Below are 16,048 nucleotides of genomic sequence, written 5' to 3' on the forward strand. Positions count from 1 at the left end.
TCATTTCACTTTCAGATTTTCTCGGCCTTTATCGATCACAGTCTCACGGAATCGTAAAACCATATTTCAATGGGTGGAGATTGATTTAGTGAGCAGTTATTGCGAGAACTGACTGAATAGTATCTATTTAAGTCCTTGATAATTGCAGCCTCAGCACTTCATCAATTGCATTTTCTCGAGGTATGATAGGCGTGTTTACTTAATAGAAATAGTAGAAAGAAAAACACATACGAGTTTTAAATCTTCTTGGTTACCTCCATATTTATATATAAGCTTCAATATTTGCATACATTTATAGGTCCATTTTTCTGCATCTATTCTAAAGTCACGAAGGATTTCTAAAATTCGATGCTCACAAGGAAGATTCTATCTTGAAACTTTGAATTCGATTCTCGTTCCAAATTCACGCATTCCGAGCACGAAACAGCCACTAATTGCCCTCGTTAATTACGTCCAAAGTAAATTTAAGTCGAGTCGCAGAGTGAAACGCATGCCGATTATGTCGCAAAAAAAACAGCGTTTTCCACTTCTTGGCGCGTCGGTGACGCAACAGGAAGTCCTCTAATCGCAGTATGATTGGTGAGATGCCCCGTTATTTCGCCTTTTCTACCGGAACTGGCGATGCCTCTTCTCTGTAGATGACCGTTGTCGCTGCATTGCGAAACGAGGAAACACTTTACATCGACGAGCCAACGTGGTTTGAATAGAAGATTTCTCAATCCTCTTGCGACGCAACAGTGAAGTTCATCAAGCTAGTGAACATACATACATGCACCTTGGAAACTGGTATGCATTTCCTTCATTCTCGATTTCGTGATCATTTTTCATTGGAAAGAAATTTCTTCTTTTTGCGCAAAACTCATTTTCCTTTTCCTGAATTTCTTAATATTACATTTGTGTTAATGTGTTATTTGAAATTGTGTCGTATGAGTCAGGAGAGGAAGATTTTTTGCTTTATATGACCGAAGTAAAATTACATTTTTGGTGACATGTTATTATTCGAATTTGTAGTTTCTGTATGGACTACATTACACTTTGATGCATCGTGCCTCTACGAAATGCATTTTTCATCCTATTTTGTTGCGTTTATTCCTGCAACGCCTGTCGCCTCGTAAACTAGTTTCATTGTAGAGTCGGGCTTCTCCAACGAAAGTTATACAAATTTTATGAAAAAAGTTGCTCGGGAAGGGAACTTACTCCAAAGAATACGTAAACACGGAGATCAGAATCTTTGTTCAGAAAATATTATGACGTCAAGCAGAATATACTACTTCATCAATAATATGCTAGTCAGTCAGAAAATAAAAGATTAATTACTCAAATATAAAAATAATACGGGATACTAAATTGAAGTATTACTGTGCTTTTTTTTATATGTGTCACATTTTATATATTATTAAATATTTATATATTCCTATCTGATCAGAGATATTCCTATCTCTTTTTCATATCACATTTCTCTTTACATCTTTTATTTACAAATACTGTATTTAGCGCAGAAAATCGCTATAAATAAATTCTACATCAACTGGGTGAAGCGTAACACGAAACATGTAAATTCTACTCTTCAAATTATTCATGACTTCACCATCGCTAACTGTGAATAATCTACCGCAGAAGATTTTGATGGTCACGAATAAAAAAGTATCAACGTTGAAAGTTTCATTCTCAACGAGACCCCGTGTTTCTTTCTATTTTTACTTTCTTTTTAAAAGAAATTGCTTCTTCTTAGACAAAAACGCGCATTCAGGGGAACAAAAGGTTCGAAAGAAGCTGGCATGTAAATAAGCACGGTAAGAAGGAGAAGAGGGACACGATAGGGGAAGTTGTTAAAAGGAGGAGGGGTGAAAGCCGTCTGCGATTTATGACACCCTTCTAGAACACTACACAGTAGTCCCCTGTAATCACTTCTATTCGGAAGAGGAGAACGTCTTGGAATAAGAGGACCGGATAAAAAGTGAGACGCGAGGACAGGGAGATGCAAAGATAAGCAATTGGCGGGGCAGAAAGGAACTGGGGGAGGATAATGTGGCATAGGGGAAACGATTAGAAAGCAGGACGAAATTGTCTGCCATTTAAGGGGACCGCGAAACAAAAGGAACATCCAGGAAAAATACCGCTAATGAAAAGAAGGAAAAAGGGACGGTGGATGTAATACGAAAATAGCGAAATTTAAATAAGAAGCACCTTTTACCAAAATATCCAAGAATTTTTTACTAGTAAAGAAATTTTATTTCAAGTAGATAGCAGTAAAAACTTTATTATTTTATTATAAACTACAAACTTACAAAACTGTAAGATCAGGATTAATATTCCAGACTTCAAGTGTTAACAATTCATACAGCCTCCCTGTCTGACTAGTAATTCATCTTCTACTGATTCCACGATTTCAATTCCTTCAAAGTATACGTACGTACTTAAGTACCTACATTCTTGAAGGAAGGAACGATATTTCCAGACACATTCAACAACTTCACTTTTGCTCTCGAGCACTGAGACACAGCTACCCAGTTACAATAAATGAGGAAGTTATAAAAGCACCAGTAATGCTAGAATGTCTCTATTAAAACACTGCGAAGGAATCCTACTCGATTTGATATTTCCCAAGCTCTATACCCAAGGATTAACCAACATAAAGACGCTTTTACCGACCCAACAATCTCCTCGACCGCTGGAAACGTCTAACAGTCGACGCAGACGCGGCCTCGATAAACGCGTAGTGAAAAGTAGAAGGAAAAGAGGCGGTAGAGGGGTTGCATTTTCCCGGCAATTAAACACAATTGTCGCTAAGCGGCAGTGGCCGTTCCCGAACATTAAATATCCCCCTGGAGGGCAGCCACCGAACGAATCCTCCTGGATACAGAGACCCGGAAAAATGTATGCTCGGCCTCGTTGAAAAAGTCTCCCCCGACCCCTCCTGGATCCGGTCAGCCTGATTTTACTGTACCAAATTACTTCTTTAAATCGAGCGGACGCACGAGCACTCCCCTCTCCGCGCCCAATCCATTTCACTTTCCTCGCCCCCGGAAACGGCCCGAAGGAGAAGACGGCCTTCCCCTTCATCGGTTGCGCTCCGTCTCATGGATTGTTAGTCGACGTCCATGTTGTTAATTTAATTCCGCTCGGTACGACCGTTTCGATCGATCTGGCGGCTCTGGGAGATGGAATCGGTTGAGCAAATGGGGCGAGCCACCCTCCCGTTTCGTGTTTCGACAGATTTTCATCGAGCTCGACACTTACGATGACAGTCTTCCTGAAGATTTCGGTCGAGTTTTAGATGTGACACTGGTTGATTGTCGATGAGAAATGTGGGATTCTTTTTTTATCTTCATTCTTACTCTTGGGGGGATTATATTAGAGGTAGAGTATTCTGTTAGTGTATTTCTAGAGTGTGCAGACTCTTAAATAATTCAAATCTGTAGTAGGTAGATTATATTACTTTTTTGTTCTTATGCAGTTGCTAGACTGTTTTAAATAATTCCAGTCAGTAATAAGTAGATTATTTTATTTTCTGTTTTCATGCAATTAGATTGTTTTAAATGCTTCAAGTCGGTAATAAGAGGATTATTTTGAGAATATTTTTTCGTCCTCCTCGGAAAGAAGATTACGCTCAATTTTCACGACTTGAGAATTTTGTTTTCAAGTACCATTCTCTGCTGCTCCCTCTATGATATTCTTATTACGTTGGTTTCTAAAAGCTATTTCCATCTGAACCGCCTCTCTGCGAATTGAGTACACATGTCACTAATAACGAACCACTGTCACGTAAGATAAGTCAGAAATTTCCTCGTATTAACCACCTTCGAGCAGGCAGGGAGTTGTTGAAAGGGGCTTCGAATGCGTCCTGCCACACGTGTGCGTCATGTGCATCCCTCACCCCCTCGCTCGCGGCTGCATCGCGGCCGACGGGGACACGCACATGCATATTGCACCAGGCTGCATAACCCAGAAACGAACGCCCACGAAAGCGGCGGGTTCGTGTGCACTCGCGACTGGCCGCGGGCGATACATCGGGTAATGAATATTCCGTTTCTGCGTAGGGTTACGTCCGACGTATGGCAGAACACCGTTTATCCGCAGTCCATTTATACCCGAAGAATCTTCGCTTGCTGCGTGATTTAATGAATGCGCCGTGGAACGTATTTTTAGTAATCCCAGCCATAAAACGATCCCCGAGCAGAGAGCTGTACCACTTGCGGTGGCTGTAACCATCCTGTTTCGGTAATAAGGAGCGAAGAGCATGCTCGGTGGTTTGCCATTCGAACGATGAGATAAGATGACTTGCTGCCCGCTTCTTCTGTCGATGAGCACGAGCTTACGAGCTTCGAATCTGTTTTTCGTTCGGTGTTCGTGACTCTTTCTCGAAATGAAATACAGTATTGTCTCGTTATAAAGTCCTTGCTTTATTCATTGACTGCTTCTCAGAAACCGTTCTTTGTTATAAATTTGTCAGCGAATCCTTAACCTATAATGAGGGAACACTATGCAATTATTTCTCTTTACAAGAGCAATTGCAGTGTTCTCTTTGGTCGCTTGTTCCGCAGAGTTAACACTGTTCTTCGATCACTGCCCTGAAGAGGTAGAGGAACGCGGTAAAAGCAGCAGGTGGCAAAGGTTCCATCGCCTTTGAATGTTTTACTGACGAAAGAAGAGCCTGAGGATGCGTGCAGCATACTGCTCGAGTATCAGTACCCTGATGTAAGCAACTACGAGGTCCTGTAACACTGAGAAACATATCTCAAGATCATACCTTAAGCTGGGTCTACATTAGCGAACACTGTTTGCAAACTTTTTATCACTCTTACTCGATCTTTTCGCAAGCACCAAGAACAGTATGCGAGCAAATACACAAACAGACCATTTCTAGGAAATTTAACCTTTAACTACTACGTCTATTAAAATTGATATAACCACTATTACTGGTTTCACAATAAAAAATCCAAATAAAAGAAAAAGGAAAATGAAAAATCAAAATTAATTTTTGACAGGCTCCTAAATCATGCAGAAAGGGAAACAGATATAAATAAGTAATCAGTAGCTGCCTCACAGATCGACAATACTACCTAAATGTTAATGTCCACAGTCCGCGAACAGTTCCCGAACTCCAGTGTAGATGCACTGAACTTTAGAGCGCCACATTTACCACATCGCTCGAGTGTGTCTGGTCCTATCTCTTTTATCTATTTACTCCAGTTAGCCTTGGTATCCCAAGTAGCCGAGGTGGTAGTTAGCAAAGGTAGCTCAGATCTACGTAAACCACCTCGCCTAGGTAACCTAGATGACCTCACGATGTCTCATGCTAATTCTTCTGCATCAGTGGAAATTAGCCACGGTGATAAACAGCATATTTCGAAGGTAGCTACCATATAGTACCAGTCAGATGTTCCACTGATTTAGGTCCACCAAAAACTGGTTAACCAGCATTATCAGACCGCGATACGCTCTATCCTCTGAGCATGGGTCGGTCAGCATCGCTGGTACCGACGATCGTGACAAAGCGGACACGTTTCTGCACGCTTGTATCCCGTATTCCGTAGCACGGTGACATAATAAACACTGAAATTTAATGTCGCAGCTGCACGACCGATTCGTATTCCGCGAGCCATGCCGCCGCGGCCTGCACGTCGTATCAGGCTTTATTGGCCAGTGGGACATATACGTACGTTCCACCTTGCGTCGAGCAGGATGCGACACTACGTGGAATATAAACTCGCATTAATCGATCGGGGAATACGCGCACAGCCAACGCTGGGATCGTATAATTCGCTGTAACGTGTACACTGTTCGCATTTTATTTACATTATTCAGCCGTCCTGGCTACGCGCTCCGCCGTATACGCGAGCAATATAATTGCAGGAAGCACTCTCGCCCCGTACGCATTATCATTCCCGCTTCCACCAAAGTCATCGGCCAGTTGACGACCACTTTTCGCGACTTTCTACGCTCGCGTCTTTGGTAGAGTGAATCGTCTTCGCTGAATGCAGTTTTAATTACATGTGGTTACACATGTGGCGGTAATTATGAAAGTGGTTCGAGTGAAACATTTTGAAAACTTCATTTTATCGTATTATTTTGTGATGTAAATTGATAGAATACTAATTAAGAGATAAATTCAAGTCTTTTTGTATTTTTTACTTAGATCACTTTCAGAATAATTATTGACACATATTAGTAAGTAGTATGGTTAATATAGTGTATAAATTTGTTTATCTTAAATTCGTTAGGACAGAGATTTTAGAGTCACAGTAATTTTCCCATTCAACCTCTCGATCATTTCAGACCTTATTGTCGTCTTCGAAAACCGTGACAGCATTCTCGAAATACGGTGAATACCAACGCCTCGAGGCGCGGAGAGAGACATTCTAAAGCGGAAACCCTGGCTATTGTCGTGTTCCTTAACGCAATCACAATCTCGTTCTCCTGCTGCCGCGAGAGCCGCAGTGCATTGCACCGATGCACTACGCCCGATGCAACTATGACGCGTCGATGCGTTAACGCGAACTCCCGCCGCGCGTGAGAGAAGCGTTACATTCGAATATCGGTGGGCTGGAGCTCGGTGGATGGGAATAAAGTCTGGACGGATGAAAACAGAGGGTAGTTACAGGGTGAAAGGAGGCCGGGAAAAGGAGAATCCCATTCCGCGAAAGGAATATTGCGCTAAATAAAAGAACGGAAGTCATACGGGAAGAAAGATAAGGGGAAAAGAATCGCGGAAAGATAAATAGTGGAAGATGAAAGAGGGTTGTGGGCGAAGGGTGAAGATACGGTGGTAATGGGGAGGTTTTTCCCGCGAGGAAAGTAATAAGAAGGAATAGAAGTCTGAAAGGTGGGGAACTACTTGGGTGAAAAAGAGACGCATACAGAATAAAATGGAAAAGTATTATAATAGAATAGGGGCTGTATTGTAACATGTACGGTGGAATAAAAGAAGAAATAGCTAATATTTTGACTGTCTCGTTGTATTTTTTTTCAAATTGTTCAGGGTACGCTTGGTAATTCTCGTTTCACGTGGAACTAATTTTAATTGTTAATTATTCATTGTATAATGAGTAAATGCTTTCTCGTAGGCATTAGCAATGTTCGTTAATATTTGTGGTTATCGTTTGCAAGGCGTTATAGCATGAAAATATATAAATGCATTATATACATCAACCCTTAACTGGTATTCTGAAATCAACTTAATTTTAATGTAAGTTTACTGCAAAATAAACCCACGGATAAACTTGCAGAAATTAATGAACTGAAAAATTGTGAATATTCAGTATACGAGTATAAATAATTTCTAATTACAAAATTGAAGTATATAACATGTTGTAACACTAATACTGAATAGTAAAGTACAACAATAGGTACTTCCAAGGATTTATGATCTATTACATATAAAATGTATCAGAAATAATTAATCACTCAACATCAGTACAGCCTTACAACGTCAAAAAATACAAACAGTACAAAATATCCTCTCCACATAAGCTCGCTAAACCTTCAAATTATTTAGAGCGAAAAAGTCCCTCAAGCGCACACTCGCATCTTTGTTACCACCAAAGTGAACCATCGAGCCCAAGTCGTCCTCAGAAACACGTGCCTCGCAATTTCAATAATTCCTCAGCAATTCCCGAGTCCACATCAAGGTAGCACTCTAAATATTATCCAACAGCCAACTCAACTCACACCTCTGTTTTCTCCCATGGTGCGTTCAGACCAAGCGAGCGAGTGCTCGTTCCTCTCCCACTTCAGCAAAATTCAAGATATTAGGCTGTGGTTACAATGGATACATTTTTTGGCTAACTGACGTTCTGACGAATATGTCTGAACTCATTATCTCAAGTTTAGACATATTCTGAACACTTTATTTCAAGTTCAGACATATTCGTCAAAAAACGCACCCACTATAACCGCAGCCTTATGAACGAATAAAAACCGACAAATAAATGCAAAAATGTTCTCGTCACTTGAATTTTGTCGAAATTGGGGAAGAATGAACATTCACTCGCTTGATTTAAACGCACCACCACGCTCAATCTCACCTTTCGTCTCAGCTACCCAAACTCACAGAGCTTCCCCAACAACGCGAAGGGGATCACGGGAGCACGATGGGCCCGCGAGTCCAAGCTTGGACAGCGCAGGGCTAAGGCGTCGCAGCAAACAGAGAGTGACGACGAACAATGGATGCGTAGTTAGTAAATTACAGGCTGGTCAGTACAATAGCGTGCAGCAGGCTGTGCATGCGTGCGCGAGCGTACGACTGTGACTATGCACGCGCGTTTGTCCCTCTGCATCATCCTCCGCTTCTCCTGCGTGTGTGTGCTGCACAGTGGTTTGCAGAGCGGGCGTGCAGCAGCGCGTATCCACCGTTCGTCCATGCATGCAGGGCCCGCGTGAGAGATTCTCGGTACACATCAATCTTATCTGCAGGTACCTGTACGTGTGCCTGCGTTAGATACCTGCGCCAAGATTTCCCGTGTGTACGCGCCTCTGTGCCTGTGCCCTCCATTCCCATTGCGAGGAACGCTGGTCCGAGGCTGTGTTTGTCAGGTTTGCTGCACGAATTCCCTGTTTGGGTATAGAGGGGGAAGATGTAACGGATGACCCATTGCATTGTGTTTTTAAAGTCTTCCTGAAGTCTGCAGTGATGGACTAGGTGTTGCACAGAAGTGGTGGAGAGGGAAATCTAGAGTGGAGAGGGAACTTTAGGAATGGGGTAACCTACCCTTCACTGTAGACTTCCTCTTTCACTAGTTCCGTGCAACTTATAAACCAGAGCTGTCCGAGACAGAGCATGCGTGTCCTCGGTGGTTTCCCCACTCTCGTCCACATCGCCATGGAGAACAATAGACCATGTATGTGTAAGACTATATGGGGTATCGGAACTGCGTGCTGAAACCAAGATGGAAGGATGGGGATATATGGGAAGCATTAGCTCTATCTCTTTTATGTTTCCTGGATTCATGGGTCTCTCATTAGGAGTGTACCTAACACCCCATATAGTCTTATACATATATGATGAAGACATGATCTGTCATGGTCGCCTCTTTAGCGTCGTGCATCCTCAAGACAGCACAGGTCCAGTGTAGGAGCAGCAGTCTTCAGAAGGGGAAGCTAGCGTGTAAGGAGTTCCTATGTTGGACAGCTCTGTATCTGTACCAATAGGACACTTGTTATTTCTTCTGCCATTGTACTTAAGGAGGAAATTCATGCAGCAACCCTGGTGTTTGTGGTAGCACGAGCTCTCAAAGGCAGGTAACCTGACGGATATTTGGAGATCTTGTGAATTCATGGGGATAGATGTTGCCCCAGAATTGTGGTGGAGGTTTCGTCTGCTCGGCTGACTTCGTATGGAACACCGTGCAGAGCGCAACACGACCTCTGAGTATTCTAAATTTCGACAGAATCTCCGGAGGACAGGTTGTACAGTTTCTCTATTGGATTAGCCGAGTTTGGTCTTGTTCGAACTGGGTTCGTGAATTGATAGTGGACTATTCTCGATGCAAATTGCTTGGGATTCTCGAAACCACTTTCCAAATTGCACTATTCGAAGAATTAATTAGTCTTTTAACGTTACTTCCTTTTCCATTCATTGGATTCAAATAATTTTCCGTTTTGAAGGAGTTTAACAGCGTGAATATATAATATTCACGATGTCGGCTGATGTTTAACAACGCTTCGAAGAGCTGTATTAGTTATCCATAATTCATGAATACGCTGGTGTGCCGTGCAAAGAGTTTTCCTAATGTACTCTAGTTTCACTGGGTTAAGGGTAACTCTGACAATTACGTGGCATGCGAATTTTCCTGTAGCGAGGTAATGTGACTGACTTGGGAGCAGGTTTGAGTGGATGACCACGCATGCGTTTGTACTGATTAATACGGACTCGGAAAATGGTCGTCGTGCACCGTCATCAAGGCTGCCAGGATGATAGATACTATATTCCATGCATTCTCATTTTATTTAGTATTACATTTAAAATCTGAAACCTTTTGCTCCGAGTGAACAAAAAAATTGCAACTTTTTATCTCCAGAATGAATATATTAAACCATAAAGCAGCGTTCCAACACTCACGATGTTATATCACACCCTACCAGTCTATTACCACTACGCCAAGTCTAACATCTATTACCTCAACAGAGCCGCGTTGAAGCGGCGAGTTATATCAGGAAACATGATGAATTTCTTGCGCGCGGGAGATTTATTGAGATGAAGACGGCGCACACGCGAACGCACTTTATTTCCACTTCGATCAGCATGCAGCAATCACCGTCTGTCGCAGACTACATAATCGAGCTTGACATATCACGAACCAACCTAACATTAAAATCTGTCCTCCATCGAGAACTGGCGGAAAGTTCGAGCCGCAAGCGGTCTGGTCTCTAATGCCTGACGACGACGAGTTCGACTAATTAGAATCGTCTAAAAGCGGTCCGCTCATTAACGGGGGTGGGAGACACGGCGATTTATCGTCAGCCAGCCGCTGGTCAACTGGGGGGGAGAGGGAAAAAAAGTGGACGAAGGGGAAGAAATGGCGGGCGAAAGGAAGCGAGGAAGAATTCGTCGGCCGAGGGACAAAGGACGGGGCACTCGGCAGGAGAAGAAAGGAAAGACGCGGCGGCGTGGCGGTGTCGAGAGAAAAGTGGAGGAGGAAATGAAGCGTGTCGACGGTGGAAAGAAGCCGAGCGGAGGAAAAATTAAAGGCGGGGGATCGAAGGGAATATGTCTGGGACGAGGGACGCGACTGACAAGGGGTCACGAGCTGGACGAGCATTTCTTTCGACGCAGAACAGGTCTTGAAACGTTGGAGACGATAAGTATCGATGGCTCTTGGAATATTAGCTGGTGGTTCGCCCACCTTTCCCAAGGGCAGAGGTTGGAGCATTTCCTAGCCGCGTTGATCGCGTTTTCTGATGGACGACTTCATTCAGTGGAAATAGAAAGGTCTGACTAATTAACGATTTACGACTATGGAAACTCCTGAGCGCTTTCTCTCTGCATAAGGTCTTGGAGAGTCTTAAGCATTGTCAGACCAACAACGATCTTTAGATATACACAGCGCTGCTTTCTCAGAGTATTATTACGACTTTCTGCGCTCTATAAAGTAACAAAAACTCTTTAGATCTCTTATAAACCCACAAAGTTTGAGAAAAATTAAAATTCTAGGTTACCCAAATTCCCTCATAAACTAAACTAGACTATAATAAACAAAATATAGATCAGACCATACTCTGTAAAAGCAGTTCTATTCTGTAATTTCAGGTGCGTAACAGACATAACAACTGAATACAAAAAATTCCCTAAAAAGTCAGTACTTAGACATCTACCCCTTCAAGATTTCATCGCCTCTATCTCTTCAAATACCACCCCGCTTTAAAAACTGTTAAAAGTCATCCAGAAGAATATTCAAGAAAATTCTCGACCCTCCTGCGTATCAATTCTCCGTGCGCCAGGAGGCCGCTGGAAGTCATGACCTCCGACGCGGGAGCGGCGAGAAATCAGCAGCTTCCGTGTTCAGTAGTGGAAGGGTGGGCGCGCAAGAAGGGTCGAGAGGAAGGCGGGCGAGGGCGAAAAAAGGAAGGACGAGGAGCTCATTCGTATTTCGCGCTGAAGGAGAAGACGGCAGCGTGTAGCAGGCGGTCGTGCCGGGTAATACTTTATTTGTCCGCCCCTGGACTTTCTTTCTGTCTTCCCAGCCGCCGCTTCCTTCCCTCTGCGGCGATGTTTCCACCGGCTGTGCTCGACCGCGATCCTTTTCACACTCGGCCATCTTTTCCGCCATCTTTCTTGCTAATTACCCGACCCGTTTTCCGGCTAGAAATCTTCCCTCCCTCCTTCCTTCCCTCTCCGCCCAGCTCGCCAACCACCCTTGCCACCCTTACACGCGAAGGTGTACACGCGCGCGCGTCGCTCGCCCCTTCTTGCTCGCCCTTTCCCGCGAACCACGACTTCACGGGAAACCCATGAAATATTCAAACGTTCTCCTCCCCCTCCCTTCACTGCTCCGTCAGCACAACCCCTCTCGACCATCGTCGCGGACTTTTACGGACAGCTTCCCTCGGTGTGTCTCCGATCCGACTTCGGTCCTGTGCAAGTCGCTCCATGGGCAGACCAAGGGGACTTCCGCGCGCATAACCGCGGAAAAAAGGAGGAAAGTTACTTAACCGACCCCACGCCCGCTGATGTAGTTCGACGGGGTGAAAGGGGAAACGGTGGCTCGAAACGTGAAAAGACGGCGGAGGGTATAAGTGAATCGCGGGGACGAGTGGCGGAAAAACGAAGGGCGGGGATGAAAGCGCGCGTTTAATTCTGAGGACGCGGTCTACCCGCGGCTGTCTTTTGAGAGCCACTGACCCTTCGTGGGTTTCGAGGGAATTGTGGGGGGATGAAGTGGAATGGTTGACTTCTTGGATGGACTCTCTTTTTTGGGTTGCTGGGAAATGATACTGGATTCTTGTTTTTTGGGAGGGGGTGAGCTTGAATTTAAGTGGACATGTTTGTTGGCTTTTTGAGCTTTTGAAAAAATCATTTGTGAGGGCACACAGTAGAATCTTGATTAATAGGATCTTGTATTGATATGATATGTGTCTACCTTGATAAACTTACCTTGATAAAACGCTTGGCCTTGGTCAAGAGGCCCAACGTGGTGTGTCTCGAGGTTTCTGGACCCAATGGCACCAGTACCTTCAGCTTTTCGAGGCAATTTCTGAGGTGAGCTCTCCTGCAACAGACGAAATATAGAAATATTAGTCACTTTGTAGTAGGAATCTTCATAAATAATTATTCATACTTTAGTGAATCATCGTATCAATATTCATATCTGTTTTCCACATGTAATTTATTATTAGGCAATCGTCATATCAATATTTGCGTATACTTTATTGTCACAGAATCATTCCATTAATATTCACGTCCACCTTACTGATAGGATTCGTGTTAATATTCACATGTAAATTTCTGTTAGGGAATCATTCTATCAATATTCACGGATACATTATTATTACTAATCGATACTAATTTAAAAGTATCATTTCTAACACAATTTCCCATCACACACAATGCTGTAAAGAATTGTCACAGTTTTAATAACCAAATAAACTTAATTAATATAGCAACTCTGATAACACATTTGCTAGAATTATATCCACGATACGAAAACAACTTTATAAAATCATCATCCTCACACAATACCTATAAAACTCTGTCTACGTTTTTTCCCAGCTACACATCTATATTTTCATGAACATTATTCAATGAGCGCAAAAGTGATTTCAATTTCACAGGATATTGAACAGCGACCAACAGACGGATATTGATCAACCGATCTTCAAGCATAATCCTTCTCTCTACAAAATGTTTGGTACAAAAACTTTACCTACGTACTTCCTCACACTGTTATCTCAGCTCCAGCAATAAAAATAGTCAAATCATGAACCCACACGAAACCAGAAATCCACGACTACAACCTCATAACATTTGCAAACATAGGTACCAATTTTTCATGCCTTCTAATGTGCGTGTTTCGCAAGTCACTGATCATTTAATTAAAAGGCATAAGCCTCTATCACGCACCCTTCGCCGTATGAGGGTTAAGGGATTAATTAAAAGGAGAAACGCAGAACCGCTCGAGCGTTGAAGCCACTAACCCAGGCTGAAATTCCCAGCGATAGAATCGCGCGGGGGTGGCAGTGCACGCGCGGGGCGACCGCGACGCGATACTTTAACGCGCTCGTAATTCGTCGTCGCGCGTGGGTCAGGGGGTGTAGGTTTTCGAATTACCCCGAAAGCCTTCCTGGCATCCGTTTTTCGCGTCACGTAGACCGCACGATGAATGGAGAGGAATCTCGCCCAGTAAGCTTCCGCTGGGAGCCCGTAAACGGAGGACAAAATTGAGGGCCGAGAGCGGAAGAAATGGAAAGGGTTTGGGGCGGGAATCCTCCTCGTGTGGCGCAAGCCCCTGCAATGGTAAGAATTCGACGATCGCCCCCGCACGCTTCAGGCCGAAGGTCATCGCGAGAGAGGCCCGGAAAAACCGATAAGATCTCGATTATCGCGGCGATCACGGGCCATTAGCCGAGCGAATCGCGCGATAAACATACGCTCACTGGAATACGGAAGCAAGAGACGAGGAACCGAATTATTTACCACGGAGGAGAGGTCGTGCTTTCCTGCGGCGACCACAGAAATGGGAAACCTAGACGTCGTTTGAGGGAGAAATTGTCCTCTTTTTTTTTAACTGCATCGTCCTGGAATTCTTGAAACTTAAAGATGATTGTAACTTAGACATCAATTATAGATGGTGATGGATTTTTGAAGAGTGAGGATGGATTATAGTTATTTATTAAACATAAGGATCCTATGAAAGTTTCTCAAATCCACATCTAGAAAAGTATTAATTTTCAGATATTTCCTATATGTCTATACAGAATTCTTAAAAAAGAACTATTTTTCTCAGTCTTTTTAAGATTAATGTGTAGAAAGTGTGGGTTTGAAGAATCTCCTTCTAGGCTTCTGTGTGAGGACTAAAGAGACTCACTGTCAATATTCCAAGGGTCCCTCGTCTCGCTGTGTGATTTCTTTAGGGCTCTGAATAGTAGAATAATTTTATGTGATTTTTTACGTGACATTCATACTATAAGCCGACATTTTTTCCACGTTTTAAATCTATTATGAATCAAATTTGCTGTAATACATTTATGCATTTTGAGGCTTAGTGAATTACCAACTCGTGGCATTTTCTTCGGTATTTTTAATAGCGTGGAAGCATTTATCTTGGGAGTGTGATTCATTGTTATAAATTTCAGAGTTAAATATTTGGCTTTTAGATTTGACTTTTATGTTTTCGGTAGATTTTTATCGTCAGATCTATGCACACGATTCTGCAGAGATGAAACAAACGAGAAGGTTATTCCTTTCTTATTTCTGTAAGTATCGTCGAAAACAAGACATAAATATGCCGCATTTATAGCGTGTAAAAATACTTCTGCAAGTATATCGTTATCGAAGCTGCGTGACGACCAGAAATAAGTTAGCTCTTTTTATACGTTCGCCATTCAGATTCCCGTTACCGCATATTGCGCGAACGAACGTGTTAAGTAATCAAAGCGAGCATCAGAAACGCAATGCTTTTATGTCGACGATAAACGGAGGTAATAATTAACACCTTCGTGACCGGTCGTTGCGCGGTAATAAAGGGAAAAAAAAAATATTTTAGATTTTATTTTCAGATCGCGAAACGTTGAAGCTTAACCCAATTAATATAGAGTATTGGAGATAGAAGCTCTTGTGATAACATAATTTAACGAAGCATAAGTGGAGGTGGAAAACATATGAAGGTTGATCAACACATTTCTGGCTTCTAAGTAAGTCAGGCTTCTTAAAATTCACGAAACCAATTTTTTGGTTCCCCCATTTATCTTCTATTCCCATCTATCTGTTCTTCAAGTAGCCTCAAAAATTCAGAATTAAAACCCCCAGAAAACCATAATGCCCCCATTGACAACCCCTGCTCTAAACTCTACAATCTACACTAATATACCACAGTCCTACTACTCTTCCCCCACAATTCTGTCAACCACAAAACCAATTATCTTCAATTTCAACCACCGCCAACAGCACGCAAGCCAAAAACTGATCAACTACCCACCCCTATGAACACTTCCTCTTCCTCAGAAACCAAAAAAGCAAGCCTATCAAAAACAGCACGCCTTCCCACTAGACCAAAAAAGAAACAAAAAAAAACCGAGAAACGATCAACCGAATTCCCTTTCGTCACGAAAGGAAAGCCAGTCGGCTGATACACGTCGGGACGACAGAGTTTACTTCAACGTGCGCGGTAAATAAGTTCCTGCGGCGTTGGACGTGCGTCACGTGTGCCAAACACGCGCCATTACAGGCATTTAATTATAAGTTTATGCTCGGTTTATTGTTCCGTCGTGGAAAATGGAGAAGACGGTGGTGAGTTTGCCGCGGACAACGACGTCGTCGTCGACGCCGATGACGAGGACGGCCAAGGGAGAGATGAAAGGGGTTCCGTGGTGGGGCGTAGCTGGGAAGGGGTTT

The 16,048-nt window shown here is 43.1% G+C and overlaps 1 protein-coding gene across 2 annotated transcripts in view; it reads right to left on the bottom strand.

Annotated features, from left to right (window-relative positions):
* The window catches only part of Mxd (MAX dimerization protein), a 206,623-nt gene that overhangs the window by 66,831 nt on the left and 123,744 nt on the right, over positions 1-16,048 (bottom strand). For both annotated transcript variants that reach the window (XM_076385142.1, XM_076385141.1), the window contains exon 4: positions 12,593-12,707. In XM_076385142.1, the coding sequence (XP_076241257.1) occupies positions 12,593-12,707 (115 nt within the window). The remainder of the gene's footprint in view (positions 1-12,592; positions 12,708-16,048) is intronic.

The sequence above is a fragment of the Calliopsis andreniformis genome, chromosome 9 (genome assembly GCF_051401765.1).
Source record: "Calliopsis andreniformis isolate RMS-2024a chromosome 9, iyCalAndr_principal, whole genome shotgun sequence".
Lineage (NCBI taxonomy): Eukaryota > Metazoa > Arthropoda > Insecta > Hymenoptera > Andrenidae > Calliopsis > Calliopsis andreniformis.